The 26,999-nt window shown below is 31.0% G+C and overlaps 1 protein-coding gene and 1 long non-coding RNA gene across 10 annotated transcripts in view; one reads left to right on the forward strand and one right to left on the reverse strand.

Annotated features, from left to right (window-relative positions):
- LOC124364121 (triple functional domain protein) overlaps positions 1 to 17,727 on the forward strand; it is a 717,390-nt gene extending 699,663 nt beyond the window's left edge. For 6 of the 9 annotated variants that reach the window (XM_046819384.1, XM_046819330.1, XM_046819366.1 and 3 more), the window contains 6 exons: positions 8,282 to 8,576; positions 12,890 to 13,103; positions 14,138 to 14,276; positions 14,461 to 14,675; positions 16,183 to 16,378; positions 17,526 to 17,727. In XM_046819384.1, coding sequence (XP_046675340.1) covers positions 8,282 to 8,576; positions 12,890 to 13,103; positions 14,138 to 14,276; positions 14,461 to 14,675; positions 16,183 to 16,378; positions 17,526 to 17,618 — 1,152 coding nt within the window. In that variant the 3' untranslated portion in view covers positions 17,619 to 17,727. Of the gene's footprint in view, positions 1 to 8,214; positions 8,577 to 12,889; positions 13,104 to 14,137; positions 14,277 to 14,460; positions 14,676 to 16,182; positions 16,379 to 17,525 lie in introns of those variants that run through there. The other 3 variants (XM_046819348.1, XM_046819393.1, XM_046819400.1) reach the window with 3 other exon arrangements.
- A 1,042-nt stretch (positions 17,728 to 18,769) lies between these two features.
- On the reverse strand, positions 18,770 to 26,873 carry LOC124364164. The gene is made up of 3 exons (XR_006922582.1): positions 26,688 to 26,873; positions 19,641 to 19,820; positions 18,770 to 18,915 (listed from the first exon to the last, which is right to left on the reverse strand). It is a non-coding gene; the product is annotated as an uncharacterized LOC124364164 (long non-coding RNA).
- Between the last annotated feature and the right edge of the window lie 126 nt (positions 26,874 to 26,999).

The following is a 26,999-nucleotide window of genomic DNA, read 5'->3' on the forward strand; positions in this document are numbered from 1 at the left end:
AAAATGGTTATAATGAATATTTATAAATAATGTTATAATTACATTGGTATGTAATGACAATTCTACATAATAACACTGTATGGCTAAGTCCTTTAAATGGTGTTATAGTATTGTGTAAAACAAAATGTGTTACATTGTAAGTAATAGTGTTAAAATTGTCTGTGTTATTATAATTCACACACAAATTTTACTTTTCACATTCATTATTATAAACACAATTTATATCTATTACAAATGGGGGTAGAAGGGGTTAACTTAAATTTTAAAATTGCAACCCCTATCTTGTGACATCATTTTGTGTGTGTGTATATGTATATATATATATATATATATATATATATATATATATATATATATATAGTTACGGAAGTAGAACTATAACTCTGTCATTGTTTAGATCATGGAATCTACTACCTGTGAGCTGTTAATAGGTCGTCATGTTTGAATATAATGTCAGAATCATAATCTTTAATGTCATTAAACAAAGTATACTGAGTCAATTTTTACTCAAATTAAACATAGTAAAAATGTTATGCTAGCATAGATTAGGCCTACTTACAAATCATACTAGATTGTCTAAATTATCTTCTTCAAACTCCTTAACTGAGTAGTAAGAATGCTTGATGTTTTAAAAACTTTTCTACAGTTGTCTTATATCTCTTATAGGGCATATTTTCTGTGTGGTACTGGTAATTAAAAGGTCTTATACCTATATGAATTAGGCTAGTTTTAGATTTCTCTAGTCTAACATAGTTCAAATCTAGTTTTTCATTGTTTCTTGTATTATGGTTATGTATATGAGATCTTAAAGTTAATTTGTTAAAATGGTCTTTGACATACAATAAAATATACAGAATTAATGTACAAGGTAAAGTTAAAATACTAAAATTAATGAATTAATTTTTACAGGATCTCTATTACTAACACCAGCAATAACTCTAACTACCCTCCTTTGCCACACAAAAACATTTTTAGCTCCAGTCGAGTTACCATAACATAATGTCTGATAAAACGTACATAAATAACAAACAAGATACAAAAAATTATATTGAGCTTAGTTTTGCTATTTATTACTGGTATTAGTCATATGTTGAAACTGAATCTTCAACATTTGAATCTGCGGAGATACGCTGCATGTAGTGATGGGATAATAAAGGTTTTTATAACCGACTAATCAAATCAGTTACTTCTTTCGTTAGCTTGTTCTTGGTCAAATGAATAACTGACTAATTTTTCTATTTCAACCCAGATTTACTGGCATAGTCTGTTTTGTAGTTTTAACCTCAATCAAATCAAACTAATCCCATTAATTAGTGGAATTACTCTGCCCTTTTCATTTAGTAACTATACATTTGTTTTGTTGATTCAGGGTTTATTGTGACATTGTATTTAAATAAATACGAGTTTATATTTTTAGTTACATTAAAATTTACAATTATTCATTTTTAGGCCATACAAAACTGTCATATTGTGATACATGTTATGGGTTATCTCTGCTTGAAAATCAACAAGAGAATTTTTATTATAAATTACAAATAAATTAAAATTTAGTAGTTACAGTTTCAACTAAATTTATTATAGTTTTGTCACTTTTTAATCATTTGAAAAATAAGACAATGTTAGAAGTAAACAAAAATGGTTGTAAGTTATAAATATAAAACCACTAATGGTTTCTATATAAAAAAATTAAGTTCCATAAGGTTAAATAAATTCATTGTCAATTACACAATGAGCTATGTCAGGGCGTTAGGAATAAGGTGATCATATCAACGTATCAAATGATCACAAGTTTTGAACATGGACAAAGGGATATAGTGAGAGAATAGCGACAACATCAATTATTTGTTTTGAGGGAAGATTGCTAGATGGGCATTAAACTGTGTTGAGAGGTTTTAATTTTATTTGAAAACTGAATTAAGTAGTCAATTTGTTTAATTAATTTTAGTTGTATATCACTACTTCATATAATCAATGCTTGTTTTTTTTTATATAATATAATTATGTTAGTTGAGTGTAATACAGTGTAACATAAATAACTGATTATAATTTTCACCAATTTAATTGGAGACTAAATCTATACAACCAACTAAAATTGAAAAATTAGTCTTTAGACTACTTTTAAATAACTTATTGGAATCTACGGCTAATTCAAACCCAGACTAAGTCTGTTCAGTCAGCTAAAATTATTAGCCTTAAGACTATTAATTTAACTGGTTGTAGAAAAATAACTGACTAATCAGTTAAATTAAAATAACCGAACCAACCAGTTATTTTAATTCACTTATTCCCACCACTAGCTTCATCATTAATTATTGGTGATCAGCAATACACAAACTACCAATTTGTTAAAGCGTGTTTTTGCCATAGGTACTTTTCATTTTTAAAGCTATAGGTAGATACATAATCTAGTTAAAAAATTATCATATTTTTGTAAATACTATTTTGCTTGCAATAACTATTTTCGATATTTATGTTGATCATTACGCAAATTACCAATGGCGAAAACATGTTTTTATCGTATTTTGTATTAGAAAACCCTTTAATAAATAAACTAATTATCAAACTATCATTTTGTAAATAATATATTGCTTGGAGTCAGTACTTTCTATATTAATTTTTGTGCAATTCCGGGATTCCACTGATTGGTAGTATGCAAATTGCATCTTGAATCAAGAATGTTTATTGTTGTTCCACAATAAGCATTAACAATGTCACAGTATTGGCATAAATTAGGCTACACCATCCTAACCATGCAGCTATATTTTTTTATGAAGAACCATAGATGGATAACCTAATCTACAAATTGTCATGCTTTTGTAACTAATATTTCGCTTATACTTTATGTTTTCTATGTTTATGTTTGTGAAATTTCATGCATCTGCTGTGTTTATGTGCAGATATCAGTAACTAATTTTTTTTTTCACTTCATTTTTTTATCATAGCTAAGGTTGCTTTGACATTTTTCAAATATAAGGATTCATTAATGCCCATATCTTTTGCATATTTAAAGCTTATATTCTGGAAGCTCATATTATATTTTATCAGATTACTTTATTATAATATATCAAATTAAATTAGCATGATTTTGTTCTTTAAATTACAGCTATTTCTCTTAACTTCTCTGTAAATCCCTATACAATAGAGTGGTGTTTTTGGATTAATTTTTATATTATCAGATAAGTCTGCAAAGGTAAAGAAGAATGATATAAATTGGATTGGTGGCAATTTTGTTTAAATCATACTTAGGTGTTAACCCGGGATTACTCGCGCTATTAGATTGAATCTAACATTTTTAGTTCCTCTGAAGAAATTTTTTTTTAATTATGAATATATGTGACTGAGCGTTGAATAATGGTTTCGTTAGTAGCCTAACCAACCACCACAGTAGTTGGGGAATTTTAGTGTGTTGGGGATGGTAGCAGTGGAGGGGGGAAGGAGCGTGCTCCGCTAGTGTTAGCCCAGATCTAACGGCGCGAGTGATCGCGGAACTGTCCGTGTGGTGATTGTGTTTCTGACGCGTGGATGTGTTTTGTTCAATATGGCTCAATATGTTCAATTTTTATATTCTATATTGTTTAAAATAAGGTGATTTGGAAAAAGTAAAAGTTTGGAAATTTTTGTTCATAAATGCATTTTTTATAAACAAATAAGTTAAAAATTAAAATAAAACATGTTAATGTGTGATTTGAGATGTGTTAACAATTATTAATTCTACATTATTTCTATATTATACTAAATTGTTATATTCTATATTGTTTAAAATAAGGTGATTTGGAAAAAGTAAAAGTTTGGAAATTTTTGTTCATAAATGCATTTTTTATAAACAAATAAGTTAAAAATTAAAATAAAACATGTTAATGTGTGATTTGAGATGTGTTAACAATTATGAATTCTACATTATTTCTATATTATACTAAATTTTTATATTCTATATTGTTTAAAATAAGGTGATTTGGAAAAAGTAAAAGTTTGGAAATTTTTGTTCATAAATGCATTTTTTATAAACAAATAAGTTAAAAATTAAAATAAAACATGTTAATGTGTGATTTGAGATGTGTTAACAATTTATTTATTTCCTATACTATGTGTATATACAACATATACATCAATTTGTAGAAGAATGTCAAATGTTAGGAGCGCCCTAACGGCGCGAGCGATCGCGGGAGTTTTACGGGCGCGAGTAATCCCGGGTTAAAAAGCTATTGCAATTCAAGAATATATTTTTTGTAAGATTCAAAACCACATGCGAGAGTCAGAAATTCTGGATTTGCCCATCACAATCTGGTATTATGCCACATGGGAAGGAAAAGTATATTATGTTAGTATTACGATATTGGACTTTGTTATTAGAGATTGTACATCATATAATCTTTTAACATTTAGTTCAGTTCTAAATTACCATACTTCATAATCTGCATCTAACACACACTGATGTACGTACACTTGTTCTCATAGATATCACAGGTAGTTTGGTTGAATGGATTAGCACTGACAAGTAATTATTCAGTACTTTCTGCACTGAATATACCGGATGTCTTAAAGTCCCACTTCCCTCTTATTAACTTTTTTATGAATAGAGATGGAGTGATTTACTTTAGGGGTTGTTTATATGACTAACTGAGGAATTTTTTGACGTAAGAAATTTTTTGAGTCTCTCCCTCTCCAAAATGGGGAATTTTGGGGACAAGTACAAATTTTCAAATAGGAACCCCTAGCAGGAGGTATTATAAAAAGAAGAATGCTGGTACAAACAAGAGGTATCTAATGTTACTCTATGAAATTTGGTGGCCAATTAAATTTTGAATTTTTTATAAAACCCCCACAGTTTAAATTACATTTTTAAGTTATTTTAAGGCAGATAAAACATTCACTGGCTAGTTATTTTAAGAACTTAGGACACAAAATCATAAAACACATTATTATGAGAATCAACCACCATGATTAACATTACATTTATTAGGACACTTTGACACAGTTACTCAACTGAATGTGTCTTACATACTTACTGGTAAATAATAAGAGATGACAATAATGACAACAATTTAGATGACCCTAAACAAATTTAGGGATACAGTTTTGGTACTAGGCAAGTGATGACATGGAATTACAGATTAGCCCCTTTCTTCCCCAACCCCTCCCTATAAATAATAAATCTAGGAAAATGTTATAGTTATAATATAAAAAGTGCATACTTTTGCTATATTTAGAACTAATATTTTTGTTTTCGCTTACATTTTCAAAAGTATTTCATGTTAAAAGTAGCTGAAACTATGTTATTATTTTTAAACAAGTTTAATACTTTGCTTGTATTATAAAATATAAAGTTAACCCTTACAGTACCAGACATTTTTGGAATTCCAGTAAAAAGTTCATAGGGTATTTTTAGAGATGTTATCAAAAATACTGTGCCATTTTTAGCTATCTTCGCACAGTGATTATGATAACCAATCAAAATTTTGTTATTTGTTCACTCATTGTACATTCTTTTTTCTTAAAAAAATATGTACATTAACATAACATAAGAGAAATAAAGAACAAAAACCCAATATCTTAACTTAAAGTACAAAAGTATTAAAAAAATCCCACACTCTGTAAAACCAAGTGTACCCTATTTTCAAAATATTTAGCAAATGTTATCAAATTAGTAGTATAGTAGTATATAACACATTTAACATAACAATTACTTTTTTAATTTAATTCAAATGAATTGATATAAAATATGTGTAATTTCTTCAAAACACTTAAGAAACCGTTGGCATTGAATATCAATTTTTGTAAAACAGCTGTTTGTCACTTCATATTTGTGCATATTCTTAAAAATGTTGGTTACGGTACCTTGAAATTGGCACGAAGGGAGTTAAATAATCAAAAGTTTTTCTTATTCTTCTAGCTTAACTTTCTGTTCAATTCTTTATGCCTAATTATTCAACTTTATTCGTTGACTCGATTTTTGTTTTTAGTTTTGAGGAAATTATGAACATAAGTCTCTGGAGTAATGTGAAAATAAGGCACACGTCTATTAAGGCTCCTACATCAATACATAAACGAAGTAAACTCAAAAATCCATTGAATTATGTTCTAATCAAAATAGTTAAATAATAAGGTACAGATCTTGCTATAGTTGAGTGGTAAAAAGAATCAAGTTACCTATAGTTAAAGGTGCAGAATGTCAAGGATGCAATGTTAAACCTATATAGAGATCTAAAATACATTTACACTCGTCAAGGGGGGGGGGGGAACACAAACTTGACATGTATCATAATCACCAAATTCATTTTGTTTCTATTTAAAAGAAGTTAACATCCACTATTTACTTTTGGCATTGGGAACTTGGTTCAGTTTAAATACATATTACTATATAATCACTATAAACATAGTTAAAGGCATTCATAACTATGTAATGACATTGATTACAGTGTGGTTTAATTTGGAGATGTCCAGTTATCAGCATGAATCAGAACTAAGTAACTTCCCAACAATCTTCCATACAATTAGTTCTCAACCATTTCCAACAAAACTGGTATGCAGGCTGTATTCAAATGTCATGTATATTGTTAAAACAGTTTATATAATTAAAACGGTGACATTTACATTTGTTAACGTATTCTAAATAATAACAATGTACAAAAAAGTTAATTAGATTTATTTTATCATTTGTAACGATTTGCACCCATATACTCTATGTGTTTCTTAAATATCTCATAATAAAATTTCTAGATGGAGCTACTCCAGTTAAAAATAAATAATAACACTATACGTTTATTATCAAAACATATATTTGGAAATTTTTGTAATATGTGAAGATTGTCATTAATAATTAAACTGATATATTCAATGCTTGCTCCAAACATATACATATTTGTAATTATTATAATATGCTCTAAAAAAATAATAGTAAAGTTGGAATCTTATTGTAATAACTTAATCTTCTAAACTATGGAGATCATACTTGAGATTTTAATCGCACATTTAATATACATTTCTGCTGAATGTGCTAGAAAAACTTTTCAAATTTAACATAATAGTTAACATCTTGTCCTTGAAAAGTGATGTTATTGTTAGGTGTAGCCTGGGAATATTTTGGAATTTTTAAATCAGTGTTCGATTTAAGCTATTTAGGAGCCAGCTCTATTAGTGGCCATCTTGGTTTTAGCCTCATAAGAACCTTGAATGAGAGCTTGAACATTGTACGGTGTTAAACTTCAAACACTTCTACAAATTTATTTTTTGTTGTAGATTTGTGCGTTATGTTTCATTTAAAGATATTATTAATATAAATCTAAACTCTTTTTAAGTGTTTTTTTAAAGATATTTTTGTTGGTAATTAGAAAAATATCTGAAACTTTTTATTTAATTTTTGGTTATTACAAATAATTTACTTTACAAGAAAAACTGAATAGCGTTTGAATATGTATCATATTTTAAAAATGAGATCTCACATAATTTACAACCATAAATAAAGGCATAAAATTAAAGTTTAATTGTTTTTATGAAGTTAAACACAAGGACGTTTAATTACAGTCATCTCTTAAGAAAGAGAAATAAGGTAATTCAATCAGATAATACATAATAGGCAGTTTTATTTTGAAGGAAAAGTTTTTGATAGAATCTTAGTCTTATTTACAAATATACAACTGATATAGGCAATGTGTGAGGAAAAGTAAATAAAGTAAGTAATAGAATGATTAGTTTTGATACATCACACACACTAATTACATTTCTTGCTTTGCAACTGTTTGAAATCAGTTCTTATGTAACATTAATTGCCATAAATAAATGTTTCATCTCTTATCTTATTTCATTCTGTAGCTTTATTTAATTGCATGTGATTAATTCAGTTTTCTATTTGCTCATTTAGTTCATTTAAGTTTTAAATCTTTGTTATAATGCATCAACCTGTCAAAGTGTAGTTGAAATATTGTTATTCATGATTTTTGGTAAATTACATTATTAATTCTGAAGAATCTGTACTACAGATTTATTTTGATTTGCATACATAGATACAAGTTTTGAATAGTAAATTTTATTTGGAATATTATTTAAACATTTTTTTATTAATTATGTAAATTTTTTTATCCTTTAAATAATTTGGAGGGAAAGTACCTTTGCAAATACCAATCTAAAATTGAGAACCAGAGCATGGTAAGCTTCATTGTGCGTGCACGAGAACGTTGTTCTGGCATCGTAGTAATTTGGCTTGTGAATGTTCGTACAGCCTAGTCAGTAACCAGTAAGGTGCATGCCCGTTCCCGTTCAACTCTGTGATAGACAATGTATTCAGAACGCACTGACGGAGAGTGAGAGTGACTTAGTGCGCGTGGTCAGCCAGCAGAGTGTGCTAGTGTCTATGAGCGGTGCTGAGAGCGTGGAGTGCTGTGACCATGAGACGGGGGTATGGCAGAAGGTTGAGACGCTACGGAGTCCGAGTGGCCATCTAGTCCCTGACCTCGCTCCCGGCCACACATACAGCTTCCGTCTGGACGGAAGTAGCCGTACTTCCACTATCACTATTCCCCACGACACCCCTTGGCAGCAGGAGCAGTTCCAGCGGAGATATCAGGAGTTACATATAATCGGTAAGCACTTTTCTTAGTTGTGTACCTCAGATATTAGGAGAGGGTACACCAACGTTTTCTCTAATCAGCCTGTCAGAGTTCTTACTAACAGCTAAGACTGCCGTGGAATAAATGCAGTTTTTTTATCATTTCAAAAAAGATATTGGATTTTTAAAACATACAAAATTTTAATGTTACTATCAATTTATATATTTATCATAAACTATAAAATAATGATAATATTTGTAATAGTATTACAAGTTAACCCATTACGGGCGACGAAAAACCTTATAGCGTGACACCCGGTGGCCTTAGTTGTTTATAGTGGTAGGCAGTCGGCCGCCCTGCCACGTCGTGTACACAGTTTACTTACGGTAATTTTAAATGCACTACTTTAACACATTATATATTTTTATGTAATAGTATATGCATTTAGTTATTTACATAAATACTGAACTAAATAAATAAAATAAAACTAGAATAAGATTCAGCTTGTTCATCGAAGGCTTCACACGGCTTGGTATTGTACACTACTAATATTTGGAGACAAACTTAAACTAATTCATTGTGAAACAAATCATTGTTACCATATTCTTTGTCACTGCAACTTTATAATATCAATCTGTCAAGTTCTGAAAAACACAGGTTATTGCCCATTGTAAACACAAACACGGCCAACCGCCATTTATCATATACAAAACTGAAACTGATAGTGAAGATCATATTAGTAACAGCTGATACCATTCCAGCTGATATTATTTGTAGGCTAATACTGCTACAACTATACAGTATCAAATGTAACTGAGAGTATCCGAGAATATTCTAGTGGAAAAAGCACAAAATAAACAGTAATTGCTAAACAGCAAACAGAGGATACTTAGCTCACGTCTTTTGGCGTTTGATCCACTGAACGGTTGGACGTGAAGCACGTGTTTTTCGCCAGTAGTGGGTTAAGAAATTACACTAAATATCTACAAACTTAAAGGCACAAGAAATTATTTTTTTTTTTATCATTCAGAATGTAACAAGAACAGTAAATTACTGAAAAGTATAAAAATAAATGGAATTAAATAGAACAGTAAAATTAATGATATATTTCAAACATGTTACTAAAGCACAAAGCAATTAGCTAATAGATTTAAAAATTCATTATTGAAAAGTGAGATCTGTTACAAATCAAAAAGGAAATAATTTAAACATTCGTATCTAAAATGTATATGTATGTACATGTAAAATGTATGTATATTTATTGTATATTAGGTAGAATTTGTATTCAAAATTGGCCTACTGTAATTATTCTCGTGGTAGCAATTACAGAAAATCTCTATATAACTTCACTAAACATGACCTATAGACATAAAACCACCCCCAGTATATATATATATATATATATATATATATATATATATATATATATATATATACAGTATATATATATACAGGGTGAGTTTTTTAAAGTGATCCAATAGCTAACTTTTTAATTACACGACTTAGCACCACACTTTAAATTTGGAACTTGCTCAATTTTAAGTTTCACTCAGGGATACACTTTCAAATTTTTTGAAGATGGCCGCCATTTTCCAATATGGCGGTCAACTTTAAAATCTCTTATGGAACACCCTGTATTTTATGTTGTTTTTAGATTCTACTCAACAAAATAATACATTTTTGCTTTTGAGAGTTTTTCAATATCTCTAATGGTTCAGGAGCTACGTGGACTGGAAGTTTTCATAATTTTTGCCAATATGGCGGCCAACTTTAAAATATTTTATGGAACACCCTGTATTTTATGTTGTTTTTATATTCTACACTACAAAATAAGACATTTTTGCATTTTAGAGTTTTTCTATATCTCTAATGGTTCAGGAGCTACGTGGACTGCAAGTTTTTATCATCAGTCCGAAAAAATCCGAAAACTTGCAGTTTTATTTAGTTTTTGTATCCATAGTTTTGTAACAAAACTAAAAAAAATGGAAAGACTGCATGCTATAAAGAGACTAACATTTGTTTACTCTCTTACTACTTACTCCCAGGGCCATTTATATCAGAGGTGATATTCAGCCGCACCAACAAAGCTCCTCCATCTTGAACGGTCCTCTGCATCTTCCTCTGAAGCGCCCATCTTCTCCATATCAGCCTTCACCTGGTTCCACCATCTCACTTTTGGTCTCCCACGGGTGACAAAATTTAAACATTTCCGGAGGTCTTTTCAGAATCATGTATCAGATGTATCAAGATTTTAAGAAAGTTTACTGTAATAATAAGGAAATGTATTACAATCCTAAAGAATTTTTAGCGAATAGACCTATTTATGTCATTGATACAACAAAGAGTTTGACAAATATTTCTGGTTCAAAGAACGATATAATTATCAATATGGATTTTCAGAGTGCGGTTACCAATGCGGTTTGTTATGTTGTCGTTGTCTCTGATAAATTGCTTGAATATGATGTAATCAGGAGTAATATAAGGGAGATACAATGAGAAAAACTCGGCCATACTTCCTACAATCAAATCTGTTTTAAAGTAATGGCCAAGTGATCCCAATTGAACCTAAAGAATTTTGAAACAAGATAATTTTGAAATAAGATAATTTTGAAACAAGATAATTACAGATTGTAATAACTTTTAGTTGGTATATATTCGTAGTTAAAATATGCCTTAAGTTTGGTATCGCTTAAATTTTTATTAAAAATATCTAATTCTATGTTACTTAAACTACTTACATCTATTTTATTTTTACGGGCTAATTTTATCCTGTTATATTTATATAAAGAATCTAAAGATATAATATTTTTTATCTTGAATCTAGTCATAATATGTTTTTGAATGTTAGAAAGGTTTGAAATATTTTTGTTACCCCAAATGGTTATTGCATAATTTAGAAAAGACATGACAAATGCTGAAAATACTGACTTTTTGAAGTTTTCTTCTTTACATACATATAACGGTTTCAAAGCTTTTTTAATTTGTTTTTCTATATGGTTAATATGTTGATTAAAATTTAAGTCTAAGTCTATGATACAGCCGTCTTCCTTCTGGGTTACCATACATTACCCTCTTCAGTTTGCATTCCTCTTCTCTTCTCAAAACATGGCCTGCCCAACGGAGTCTTCTGCACTTTATTTCTCCTATTACATCCGTACCATTGTAGAGCTCCCTGATTTCTCTATTATGTTTTCTTCTCCATACCCCTTGTTCATATGATGGCCCATAAATTTTACGTAGAATTCTATTCTCGAATCTAGAAGCTTTTTCTCATCCTTCTTATTCAGCTTCCACGTTTCGGATCCGTACAAAAGCACTGGACATATAATTGTTTTGTATATTCTAGTTTTAGTTTTGTGAGAGAGAGATTTGGTTGAAAGTATCCTATTGCATGCATATACACATCTATTTGCTGAGTTGATCCTATTTTGTATCTCTGGTTCATCTGTGTTTTTATTTGATATTGTGACCCCAAGGTACTTCAAGTTCTCCACTTGTTCGAAAACATGCCCATCAATTTGTAGGGGTCCTCCTCTTTGATTTTGATTCTTTCTAAAGTGCATATATTTAGTTTTTGCATCATTCGTCTTCAACCCCACTTTCTCTGCCTCACTCATAAATAGTCTAGTTAGTGACCTCAAATCATCTACATTTTCTGCAAATATGACAACATCATCTGCAAAAGCTAGGATGTTTAGTTTAGCTCCAACTTCCACCCCTAAATCCCTCTCTGCTACACTCTGAAGTGCTTCTTCTATGGCAATATTAAATAAGATTGGAGAAAGACCATCTCCTTGCCTGACTCCTGAGTTTATCCCAAAAGGTACACAGTCCCGACCATTAATTCTTACTGAGCCTCTTGACTCTGTAACACTCATCTTAACTAAGTTTATTAATTTTCTCGGGATGCCAAATTTATCTAGTTGTGTCCACAACTCCTTTCTGATTATGCTATTGTATGCTTTTTGAAAGTCAATAAATATGGCAAAAAATTCTTTATTATATTCCCAGTATTTAGCTAATATTTCTTTGAAAATGAAAATCTGATTTGTGGTTGATCTGCCCTTTATGAACCCTGCCTGTTCTTCTCTGATTATTTCATTTGTATAATGTTCAAGTCGGTTTAAAACAATTTTGGATAAAACTTTATATGGGATGCTGAGAAGTGAGATGCCTCTGTAAACTAACATTTGTTTACTTTCTTAAATTGTAAAATTATGTATTGGAGTATTAGAGGAATTTCAGTTTATTTTTTCGCATGGATATTAATTTAACTGTGTTCTTGCATATATTTGGGTATATTCATATTTTTTGTAGATTACTTATCTCTATGTCTCTCTTGGCAGGAGGAGGGAGGACAGCTGTGGTGAAACAGGCCCAGGACAGAGGCACAGGCCAAGCTGTGGCACTCAAGGTGGTGGACAGACGCAGGATACCACAGCGGGTGACGCGAGCCGAGTACAACTTCCTCACGGCTCTCAGTCACTGTGGGATACTGCGGGGCCTTGCAATGTTCGAGAACGCTCCTTCACCAGGGGTGGACACTATAGTAATGGAGCTGTAAGTATCTTGTCTGATCAGATGGTATGGATCTTATCAGAGATTATAATTTGTCAAGTATATTTGTAAAATAACACAACATGGAGCATTTTTGCCTTAAATATTTTTATGTTTTTATATAAACACAGACAATGAGAACAATAATACACAGACAAGTTATCAATTCACTGTAATGCCAAGTCCTGCAAAATACGGCAGAAGAGACAGAGAGCTCAAAGTGGAAATTCTGAACAGTTGCATCCTGATCAGACAACATTCAATAACCTGGCATTGTCTAGATATTTTTATACTATACCAATTGTATTTTAGAGCAGTGTTAAAAAAATGTATATGTTTTCTTACATTCCTCAGATTTTACATTTATTATTTGTAAGATTTACTGTAGGTTTTAACAATCAGAAGGAGTTTACATGAAAGTAGATCCATTCAAGGTTTGAATAGTCAAAATCATATTGATAGAGAAGATAACAAAGTTGAAGCTATTTAAAATTATGTAATACAGAATTCTTAACTCCTTTTTTTCTATTAAAGACCATGCGGGATAGTGAATTTGATTACTAGGTCCATAAAGTAAGCAAGTTACGTGCAAGATTGTGTTTACAATTAAGGTAAAGTCAAGCATGTAAATAATATCAAGTACCAAACTAGCTTATTTTTGATGATAATGATTTCAGATGACATTTGTTGTCGAATTGTAAATAGTTAATTAGAATAAAAAGAAACAAATTTAAAAAAATAAACAATAATATATTTTATTATTAATATGAGCAGACAAGAAACCGCAAATTATTTAGTTGAAGCTATGAAATAGCTGTTATAATGCATTAGTCTAGAGAATACTTTAGAGAATTGTACAAAAGTAAATGATTTCTGCAAGTACTATAACCATTTTTAACATGTTTATAATTTAAAATAATGTGTGTGGGTTTTTAGAGGCTGGGGGTTTGTAATTACTTAATTCATAAGCCATAATAAAACATCTACTTACATACTGGACTTAGTAGTAGCTACAGTAAGATTTGTTCTTACCCTAGGCTGCAAGGGATGGATGTGCTGAGCCACGCTTGTTCGCTGAGCTCTGTCTCTGAGTCTCATGTCCGGCGAGTAGCCTCTCAACTTCTGAGTGCCCTTGACTACTTGCAGCTCCAGCAAATTGTCCACTGTGATATCAAGGTCTGGCACTAGTTACACTAGCTATTAATTTTAAAAGAAATTTGAATAGTTTTAAAATAATTGTTGGTATTATTGGGACAAATAATACCAACAACTGAAAAACTTGAAATTGTACAGTTTTTCACACAGTTCACACAAAAATTGTTTTGAAGTTGTAGAAATAAAATGAATATTTTTATTACAGCCCGACAACCTATTCATTGAAAGCCACAACAATCAGATCCAACTGAAGATCGTTGACTTTGGCTCGGCCTGCACGGTCAGTCCAGGAACGGTTAACAGCCAGCCTTATCTTACACCAGATCTGGAATTTGCTGCTCCAGAACTGCTCTCAGGACCCTCCCCCTGCCTGTCCACCGACGTTTGGAGCTGTGCAGTTCTCATTTATGTTCTTGTGAGGTAATTACATTACATTTTACAAGATTTATTACATGTTTAAGGATATTTTCAACAGTTTCAAATATGTTACATCAAAATGGTATAATTCTTAATAAAAGTTATAGAGGCATCTTTCTTTTATACTATTAATGAAAGACCAAATGAAACCAAATAACTATAAAATATCTGCACAATGATAGAGATGTGAGTGTCTGAAATTTGATGAGTCAAGTCTGTGAGTTTCTACTCACTCCTGACTGAGTCGATATAATTTCGCCATGATGCAGTAAGTATAACTGTAGCAGCCAACACACGATGGCACAGTAAGATGTGGCTCTAACCAATGACAATGACAGATATAGATCATAATACTTATAAGAGGCCTAATCTGAAAAGGTGCAATCAATCATGTTCAAAGTTGAGACTCTATTCAATACCCCATGAACAATTGCCATATATTTATACAATAAGGTAGCATCAGTCATAGAACAAACATTGATGGCACTCATTGTGAATTTAATAATCAAATTTTATACAACGAAACATATCATGAGATATTGCTTAGTGATCCAGTAGAATCAGACGAGGTAAACCATTAGTGGTTATAATGATCTTTTGATGCAGCACCCATACTGAATGAATGTTTCCCACTATCCATTTAACAAACTGCTTACAGCAGTATGCCAGTAACTGTTACTAGAGGGTTTCGACAACTTTTTTAAGCATTGTTGTTTCAAGCATTAGAAATGACATGCTCTGTCACATCAGATGAGCTTTACAAAGAAAACATGATCGTGAATTAATCTTTCAGTGATGTAGTTTGAAGACAAAGGAAGTGGCATTCTCTCCGATTTCAGTTTATAATGAACCAAGGAAACACATGACATCAAGCGATTTATTTAAGTTTGTTGTTGAGATTGTGCCCTTAACTTGGTGAGATTTTGTTGATATAAGAGTAATTCAAAGAAACTGAAATATTCGAGATTGTGCTAATATATAAATCAAGGGACAAAGGAGGCAGACAGGTACTGATCCTCATGGCCCTTATGTATGTAAGGAGACGGAAGTTGTTGTAAAAATTCAGATTAGCGAATCAAATAATCTAGTCTCTAGCTCAGCTTGGTTTTGGTTTGGGTTTTTCTACAGTCCATGGAGCCAGGAGTCTTGTGACTCCGTGCTGGAGAATATTGAGAAGCGTCTATAAACTCATGCCTCATTTTGTGTAAGGTTTTTGATTGTGTCATGGTGTACTATTAAAAAAATTGGAATATTACTGAGTAATCTGTGCCCTGTTACGGAAAAAGAAAACTGTAAAACTGTTCACATAATTGTTAAATAAAATGTGATAGAGCACACTGTACCAAAGAAATTTTACTCATAGAAAATAGCAAAATATTTTATGACATAAATAATTTAATTATTGGAGTTCAATCTTTGATTAGTTTTGGACTAAAGAGTTTTTATATATTTTTAATAAAAGATTGTCTTAAGTGATTTATAATTCAGGCTCTATATTGTTGTGTTCCAGCGGCGTGTCCCCATTCCTCGACGAGTCTCCAGAGGAAACCACCACTCATGTTCTCAATGCAGACTTCAGTTTCCCACCGGATCTATTTCCCTCAGGCTCAACAGGGACCCAGGAGTTTGTTTCCAGTCTGCTAGTCCGAGAGCCCACATTGCGGCCGCTTGCTCACTTAGCTCTCTCTCACCCCTGGCTCCAGCTGGTCAGTTGCTTAACAAACAGCCAGGCTAGTCAAATAAATAAATATCGTATCTCGGACTGTAGGTAGCAGAAGCATAGCCAGAGTATGAATATAAAAAATATCCTCCCAACTATATTTAAAACTTATTTTTCTATTGAGAAGAAAACAAAAATTAACACGTTTTCTCTTGAAAGACAATGTTTACGCACCTTCATTCTCGAGATATGTTTAAGTGTTATCCTTTGTAATTGGACACCTCAAGAAGAGGAGGAAAATACTTTCCCTCAGCTAAAGAATTGTTCACGATTGGTTATGTGTTGGTAGCTCACTTTTATATAAAGCTCTTTCTGGATGTGTAATTTGTTAATTTCGTGTAACTGAAAACTTATTTGTATTAATGGAACTTATACAAATAAGTTCCAACTTATTTGTATAATGTAACATTATATAAGTTAATCCGACTTATATAATGGAATGGACATCTATATTCAATATAATAACTTTTAAACCTTGTGTGCTACATTCAATACTTGAGTCAAAATTTTTAGGAATGTACACTAAAGTAAAGACAGTTGAGGGGAGTATTTAAATTTTGAAAATATAAAAAGCTGTTAGCATTTCATGTTAAAATATTGTTACAATAAAACAAATAATTTTAATAAAAAACATAATATAGCAATAATTTTTCCATATATTACAAAAAATAAATATGAAAAAGTTAAATTGTGCACTATTAATTTTGAATGTGGGGCAGACCTTGGCATAAGGCGCATATCACAAATTTAGGATAAAATCAACACTTTTGGTACATTTAGAATATTTTTAGTTTGATTTTCTGGATCGAAAGGAAAAAATTTGTATATGTCATATACAGGGTGTAACAAAAAGGTTGGGCTGGCCTTGAATTTTCAGATTCTGTGTATGATTCTAAGCTAAAAATGAAGAATTTTTTTCAAATTTCCACTTTGTTTAGCAGCTATACAACATTATTCTTCATTTTTAGTTTAGAATCAACAACACAATCTGAAAATACATAGCCAGCTCAACCTTTTTGTTACACGTGTGCACACGCATGTGTGTGTGCATATATATTTAGTGGTAATAATACCCACAATAAAAACTTGTTGCTTTCATTCTTTAGATTATTTAAATTCTTTTTCTTTTATAGGTTACATCAAACTATGATGTTCCTGTGACGCACCTAGCATCGTTTATCAGCAGAAAGAAACCTCAATCAATTACCAAAAACTTTGTTCTCTAAGACACCCTCATTCTCCAACTCTGTATATTTTGTACGATTATGTAATTATTTGTATGTCTTGTAATAAAACATGTAATATTGTATTTAATAGTAAACAAATGTAATATGATCTGCCTCTGTTTCTTTTAACCAATGCTTATTCCCTAATTTTACTTTAATAAGTAAAATTCACATAAAGTTGCTAAAAGACACTATAAAAATTAGAGACTGCACTAAGCAGAAGGTGAAATAGAGCTAAACCTAGCATTCGCATTGAATCAACCCTTCCTACCTTAGCTACGTTATGTGTAGAAGTTATCAAATTATTGTTTCTTCTGTTAAAAAGTAACCAAGTCATAGCACATGCAAAATCTTAATTGAATTTATTTAATTCAAAGTTTTATGAGGGCCATTGCAAAAATAACCCCCATTCACCCCTTTGTAATGCTGGTAGTAGGAGGTAGCACTCTCACACACTGGCACGCATGGCAGGTCGTCGAGATAGCATCTAGTTGCGGTAGTTAGATGGTCGTAAAAAACCCTTGGTCGCTTTCTATAGCTTTGCAAAATGTGTGCTGCAGTTGAGTTTACTGCCAAATGCAAAGCAAAGTGCCTGCCGTAATTAAGTTTTTACAGCAAACCAATCAATATTCATCAGCAGCTATTCATAGGGAATTTTGTGCCTTTTATGGGCCAAAAACTATTTGTGAAGGGAATGCAAATGAATGGGTTTCATATATTTTAAAGAGGGTGAAAAACCCAGCATTTGCATGAGGCAAACCACAGACCTTCTGTAAGAATTTAAATGGGACATTTTCAATCATCCACCCTACAGCCTAAACCTGGCTCCAAGTGATTATAATCTCTAAATGCACATGGAAAATTGGTTTGGCTCTCAGCGTATCGATGATGAAAATGAATTTAAAGATGCTGGCTAAGGCGCAGGCAGCAGAATTAAAAAAGACATTTCTAAGTTAGCCCAAATATATGATAAGTAGTTATATCTTAATGGCAAGTATGTAGTTTTCAAACATATATAATAAAATATGTTTATCTGATTTTTGTTTTTTAAATCAAACAGTGGTTAGTTTTAGAATACCCCTATTTTTGTAACTATTATTCTAATTGAAGTACTTTTAATAATGATATTAAAGACATATACGCACTTCTTAGTAGACTTTGTCCGCTTGAGAATTTATTCATTAATTTACACTTGTCTGGAGTTCTACTGCTGATGTGCACTGCTTTTGAACATAGTAATTCAAGCCAAAGCCAGGACTTCACCTTGGAGTGAAATAGCTGTCACTTGCATGTCAACCTGTCCACAAGTAGAATGATGGTCAATTTATATCACATATGCAACTGTAAGTAATAAAACAGAAATCAAAAGTCAAATGTTTTGAAAAATAAATAAAAATGCTAGAACACTACTATTATTTTACTACTTTATTTTGTTTGTTATTATGCTTCAAACTCTCATAAAAAATTGTGTTTTAAAATTTTTTTCTACAGAATATTTAGGTGGCTGAAAAAAGATATTGATAAATCACATAGATCAAATTGTAGATCACTCAAATTTCATTTACTCATCACAAAGTTAAACACACAATTGTATATCTATCTATATCATCACTAGAACATAACCAAAAAAACAAAGAAGCAATGGAACAGAACAAGGCATAGAGCAAGTTACATCCAGATTTATATTATATATAAATATATTCAGTAGCTGTCAACAAACATCATCTGGATGTAAAATATATAAGGCGATATGTATAACATATGATATGTATGTTAGGATATATATATATATATATATATATATATATAAGGCGGCAGAGTTATTTGACGAGGGTGTCCAGAAGCTGGTTTACAATTAATCTTTAAATATTAATACAACTATGTTGAAGAGTAAAAAAGTATTGATATTTTAATACATTTATGTTCATAAATAAAGTTTCGCCTGTTTCATTATAAAAAGAATCCAACTTAAAAACAACCTCTAATTTGCCTATGGCGCAGCATAGTGTGTATAACAGTTACCGCAATATAACCAGATCAAGCAACGTCAATCGTGGCTGCTACTTGGATGGGTGACTGCTGAGCAATCTTGTCCTTGCTTGCAGCCTGCCTGCCTGGCCATTGCTGGTGGTTTGGAAGTCACCTTTAAGTGTTGGTCCCCAGGTTAAGTATTAGAGAGGGGCTTCTTAGCCCTAACTTCGCCTGGTAAAATAAGACATCTTTACTTTAATATTTGATGGTTTTAATAACTGATGTTCAGGCAAAACTAGTTCAGATTTTTCCTCATAGCATATTTTACTCTAAAAGTTAGCTTTCTTAATTACCAGACTTACTTAAAACCCTAGTATCTGGTGGCAGTTATCTGTATAAAATTTCAGTTAAGATTGGGTGATATTTATACTATTTTTATTTTTAAATTGACCGTTTTGTTTTAAAATTAACCGGTATAAACTCATTGTAACGTAAAACACATTTTCATTTATGGTCAAATATTTGTTATTAAAGATAATTTATATCTCCAAAAGCAACGATCTTAAATTAATTGGGATTTTGCAAATATATGTATACTATACAAAAGCTCCTGTTTGCCACATACATAAATTATTTCTGTAAGTGTACTTCATGAACTACAATACTTAGTTTCAATTATTACGTTTTTTTAAACACTCGTTTTAAGCTTTTAATAATAATACAAATTTTTATATTATAAACATTCCTTTATACTGATAATGGGACGTGTAGCAAATATCATGGATGTACATATGAACGGATACCAGACTAAGTATTTGAGTGGTGGTATAGCAGGACTGAATTGGTGATTGTACTCTTATCCATGTGTATGTTTTATTTTATTAGAAACTAAATTGAAAAGATACCATTTGTATAATCCAAAAGAGCTGGAATATTTAAAACAGAATAACAGATAAGGTACCAGGATAAAAAGAAACACTTATAATGAAGTGTATACTCTGCCAGAACAATATCAAGTAACCAAGAAGCTTTGTAACACGAACTGTTTTCTTTTGTGGGGTGGAAACCCCCAGTTACACAGGCAATAAGATTAAAGAATATCACTAACAAAGAGTCAAACAATATGTCTCAAACTACTGTCTTATAAAGTGTATATTTATTATCTTTTATTTGCAATATATTTTATTGTTACCTGTATAGGTTATCTATCTTCTAATAACTGTTTCTACATGATAATTTTATTTTTTACTAAAATAGTAATTCATTACGTATAATTAACTTATTATGAATAAATTTTCAGAGCTTGTTATTTGTCAATATTGAGGGTTACTTGGCTATCACTAGCGTATATACAGGCAACACGTCTGACTATTTGATTGTCTGTGAACCAAGGACATGGTCAGAGAAAGTAAACCTCGTAGTCTTAGAATGCCTATTAGATGAAACTGCTATCTTATTTACTGTGACTTAGCTACATTCTTTACTGATGCTTTCATTTTTAGATGGGTTGAGATCAGGGGTGTATATAGAAAATTATTTCGGAGGAGTTTGGCACACTGGGTGGTTAGGCGGTATAAAATACCCTCCAAACTCAGAGGCTCAGGAAATTGTTGAGCTTTAAGCCTCATAAATGTGTTCTAGGTTAAAACAAACTCCTGGGTGCAATTGTAATGTTTGTCTAAAAATTTGGGGTTGAGTTCCCAGAGCCCCCTTTTATATCTGCCCATGGTTCAGATGATTGTGGTGAGTGACATTTACACAATAGTTCAGTATGGATTAGAGAGGTCGTTTCAGAATATGATACACATGATATTATATATCACCAAGTTTACTGAATTAGTCCTGTCTTCTGGTACTATTGGCTAACTGTTCCATCAAAAAAGAAGAGTAGACTTCATAGTTCTAACTTCATCTCCAAGAAAGCCACATTTTATTTCAAAACATTTGGTTATTTAAAATTTTGCTATACATATTTTTATGTGAAAGATTTGTTTAGGAAAAAGTTATTTTACATTGGTTTTTGTTAACGTTAAACCAACCCTAAATGAATAAAAACACACCAGTTAATCTTGTAAATGTTACCTATATCAACAAAGGCGGATACAGTTATGATTTTCAGAGAATGCCAACTGAGTTTTTATTTTCTGTTATTATTACTATAACAGGTACTTTTGTATTGTATTACAAGAATAAAATGCCTAGAAAGAACACATATTCAAAGTTTATTTCATAAAGTTAAGTTAATTTTTTATGATTACAAGAAGAGAGTAGCCCTCATAGCCCCTCCCCTGGATTCGCCATTGTCTTATGAATGACTGGCATTCACTCTCTTGCAACGGAACAAGGCTTGGAGAATATCTGGCCTTATAGAAATGTTATGCTAGACTTACATTTTCAGATCAGAGTGTTGTTAACTCAAAAGAAAATTTTACGACTATATAATGACAGATCTAAGACCACTGTATTCTACATTGTTTATACAAAAGACAACCCAAATTTATCATTGAGCTTAGTAACTAGAACCAGTCAACAGACTTCACTAGTCCTGTTATATGCCTTGTTAAAGATAGTACGGTTGCAAAGTAGACTGTTGGATTGTGTATGAGCAGTTTCATTAATACATTTGTGTTTTCTATGTTCGATGATTTACATTACATCTGTATATAGTGTTTAGTTAACATAATATTATGGCATCTCACACATCAATATATATTATAGGGCTACTATGGTAAGAACTTTGGTTACCAATACTAAAAACAGACCTAAAATGAAACATAAACAACCAATAAAAATAGTTAACTGTTTAGAGACTTTGCAGAAACAGAAAAGTTAGAGTTTCTTACTCATAAATTAGTGTGCATTTTAGATAAATGGCTACAATAATAAGGAAGATTTCCACCCTGTTTTGTAAATGACAAAAAAACCTGGTGTTTTGAAATTTCTAGCCATTAAAACACTGGGTCACTGAAAGCTTCTGATTACCAGTACACAGTATGCAATCTTATAATATAAAAATATATACCATAAAAATAAAGATAAAAATAATATAAAATGCATATCATTCACAAAAAGCCTAAACATGTTGAAACTTGATACAAAATTGATCTTCTAAAAATATCTTATCTATGTTCATTGGTCAGCTTGGTACGCGATTTTGTTTCAATGTGGCAGCTGTTCGAACTTTAAAAAATTTACAACTCCATATTTTACTGACCTAGAGGAAAACAAAATGTGTTCTGGAATGCTTAATTTATAACATTCCCTAGACAATGTGTAATTAACAATGTTTTTATACCTGAAATGGTTTACGAGATGTAGAGTACATGTAAATCCTATGAGAAATAAATTAATATTATTTCAGTTCTCATAAAATCTACTTTTAACCACTTTCTGATTGATTAACAGTGTTTTCTGCAAAACATATGAATGAAAAAATTTTACATATATATATGTATACATTAATTATGGTAACAACTGTGATGTTTGTTTATTGCAGTTGAACAGTGGAATGACCTAGAATTCACTAAAATTTTTATATTGATATCTTCTACTAAAAATGTAGTTTTAAACTTTCTATAGTCAAAACATTTTATAGAATAACTATTTTATTTTAAACATTGTGAAACAGTAAGAAAAGGAAACTGAAATGTGGGTATTGTATTTCAATTCACCCTTCCACCCCTCTTGCAACCGAAAGGTATAAAGCGCCAGCCTTCCTCTCAAACAAGCTCAGTTTCACACTCTACTGGTGACAGCAGAGTCCTGGCTAAGTATTATATTGCTAATAAGTCAATACATCTCTAAGATGATTGGGTTAAGTATAATCACTTATGTAACTTTTAACATTCTTTGTGTATTAATTGTAAATAATTATACACCAAAAGAAATTATCCATTCAAACAACTTTAAGAAATTATAGTATATGTTACAATAAAACCACAACAATAAACATTTTAACACAAAATTATAATTTTTATTGTAAATAATCTTTTGAAACTAAAAAATTCTGTTGAACTCAAGTTTGTTTTATATCATTAAGTACAATTTCTTAATGTTTTAATTGCAAAAAATTTTAAAATTTGTACCATGTTTATTTATAAAATCTTAAATACTTCTTCTACCAGGATTTTTTTGTTTATTTTCAATAAAAGATTAGATACCAAGGTAAATCTTATTTATATTACCATTACGAATACTAAAATAATTTCCACTCATGATTTAGATAACTTACATCAGGAAATAATGTATTCAATATAAGCCAATGTGTCCTACTACATAACATTTTCATTTAAGATATAATAGTGATGTAATTTAATAAATTGTAATAGTTATGTAGTACAACGAGAATAAATCTTTATAAATTTTTTTTATAAATCTTTATGTATTTTTTTTTTTCGAAAATTAATATGGATTATGGGATTATAATTACAAAAGATTTACAAAGAAAAACAGATTTTATCCTCTTAAATTAAAAAAAAAAAATATAATTATTGTAAATTTGGAAAACATATTGTTATAAAAATCCAAACATAAAGTTTTGGTCTTGATCTATCAAACACATTTGACATTAAATGCTTTCCAATATATTAATACTGGCACACTGATGATAGTATTAAGTAGATTATTATCTCTCAATTGTATACATAAAATGATTAAAATAGAGTCAGACAGATACTGAAAATATATTTTTTAACATTATAAATTAATTCTTTTATGCTAACATAAGAAATTTCAGAAATTGCAATTCACGAAGATCTCAGAAAGGAGTTTGGCCTTGACTAAAATGAAATAATTAATGCTTCTCAGACCAAAATTAGTTGCATACTTTTCATATTATTTTCTGTGATTGCTACTGTAATAAAATTGCCATAGATCATCACTTATTTTACAACAATGCAATTTTATAACATTAATTATAAATATTTTAATTGTAGGCTAATGTGTATGGTTTGTTTCAGGTTCGCAAATAAATGAAGACACATAGGTGATCGTATAGCCTATGTACTGCTAAATTACTGTTTCAGATTGTAGAATATGACAATCGTTATGTATGTAATGATTGATTTTCCTGGAATAATGAAACTCCAAATTATGTCTAGCAGTCCACTGTTCCTCATTATTTTGTTTACAATCTTAGGAGATAAGTTTGCATTATAGTTAATCATTGTGCATGAGTTCAGACTAAGACAATTAAATATAAATAAACAGCCAGACACAACTAACTTATGTAGACTTTGAATGTAGACGTTCAACTTAAACATTAATCCAGAGTTGCCGGACAATTTGTAGCTATTGAAGTTGTTGTTTCAGACGTGATGGTGCGCAGTGTCAGGAGTCAGGGGAGGCCAGTGTCAGCTATTTGTCTCCTCACCGGTAGTTGTGGGTCGGGAGACAGATACGGAGACAAGCGCACTGTAGGGACTGAGTTCCTCGGAAAACGATCAGAAATTATTGAGTATATCAAGGTAATACGTTCAGTTCTATTTTAAAACAGATTTGAAGCCTACTAATGTTTTATATACAATATATCAGTACCTTCCAGGATCTACTTTTTTGAAAATACATCTAAAATGTACTCTCAACTTGTGTTATGTGTGTGAAAGAACCGCGCTCTTGTTTGTTCGTAGATATTTTCAAGTAATGGCTAGTTGAATATGGAACTCTCTCATTCACGTCATTTCTTTTATCACCTTTTCTTGGATGTATTTAAGGTTACATGTTTAAGCACTATTTGGGACATATCCCCAAGATACAGTGGTTGTTCACTAACACATTATACTATACCAATTAATTTTCTAGGGACAAACAACCAATACTAATGTTGATGAATTTGGTTATCTCTGCTAGGGTGAGTTTTTGTATACCGTACAGAAGACAACCAGATGAGGAATATCTGATTTCTTTAACAGATGAATAGAGAGATTTTTATTGGTCACAGATTTTTGGGCATGCGTGTAGTTGTGACCAACTAAGTTTTGATAGTAGCTACTAACTAACTTACACAATAGACATAAACAATATGTATAAATACGTGACCTGTTTAAACCTCTTTTTTTATACAAATAAAAACTATAATGTAACTTTTTAGTATGTATAGTAAGTTAAACTGAATGTAATGCATAGTTAAAAGAGACCAAGGCAGGCACTATCAACTATTGATTAAAACTTTCAAGTTATGAAATATTTGGAATAGAATATTGTTTTACCTGTATTATAAATACTTCTATACCTTATAATTTAGCTTTTGCGCAGAATTAAAAAAACACTGACGTACATACAAAACTGCGTTATAAGCTAGATACTCAAACACTGTCTTCACCAAAAGAGTGTGTGTTGATACAGCAGTGTAGGGAGTGTCCATTTTGCAACCTCATTAGAGGTTGAAGAAATGTCAATAGGAAGAGATTATGCAGAAAATTTCTAGTTCAGACAAGACTTTTGTGCTTTTCAGTAATAAAAACCGTAGAAGAAACAACACGCAGATAAAATCAATAAAAACGTCTATTGTGGTGATTAAAATTACGCTTTTAATCCCATTTTAACGAACCTTTTCTGACGTGCATGTTTCACAAATGTATTTTTATTAATAATAGCTTATTATTTTATAAAATATTATCGAATTACTTATTTGTATCACCCATTTGGATTGCACGAGACTTTTTACAACATCCACGTATTATTCCATCTTTTATTTGTTCGGCATTTGAAGAGCCATAACTTTAAAATAACGTATTTTTCGGAAAAGTGTATAAAAGTAAGAAATCAATTTGGACCTCTAGAATGATGTAGAGCTTATTGAATTCAGACAAACTCCGAAGTTTATCTACTCGTATTTGGCTACGTCATGTTCCAGAATTCACTTAGTAAATTAATCTAGTGTTATCAAGTGGATTTACGGGTATTCCAAAACAGTGTACAACAGAGTATTTATATATTGTATTGATATACTCCTATAATGCTGTTACGGGTTTGCGTAAAACGCTCGGCGAATATTAAATCCACTAAATAATTAGTTATCTTGTAAATAAATCGAAATATAATATTTACAAACGTACAACTAGGCTGGCTTACACTACGTATGTGTGACTCTCTACGTACGTGTGTATTATGTGACTCTTTAAATAAAATAATTGTTTATAAAACTGTCACTAATTTATACTGTTACAATACCACTATTAACAGGACATACAATACAACTCTCATGGTCACGAATATTAACACATTCAAGTCTAAAGCTCAACTCACTGACCGCGTCACATCAGCTCGAGAATGTATTGGCGCTTAGAGAACATTCTAATTCGAGAACTAACTAGAGAGGACAGACGTACGGAAGGGATGGCAAATACCAGTAGTGAAAAGTCACAGTGCTCACCCACTGCTCATGTAAGGAGAGGCAACCGGGCGCTACTC

Source organism: Homalodisca vitripennis, chromosome 1 (genome assembly GCF_021130785.1).
Source record: "Homalodisca vitripennis isolate AUS2020 chromosome 1, UT_GWSS_2.1, whole genome shotgun sequence".
Lineage (NCBI taxonomy): Eukaryota > Metazoa > Arthropoda > Insecta > Hemiptera > Cicadellidae > Homalodisca > Homalodisca vitripennis.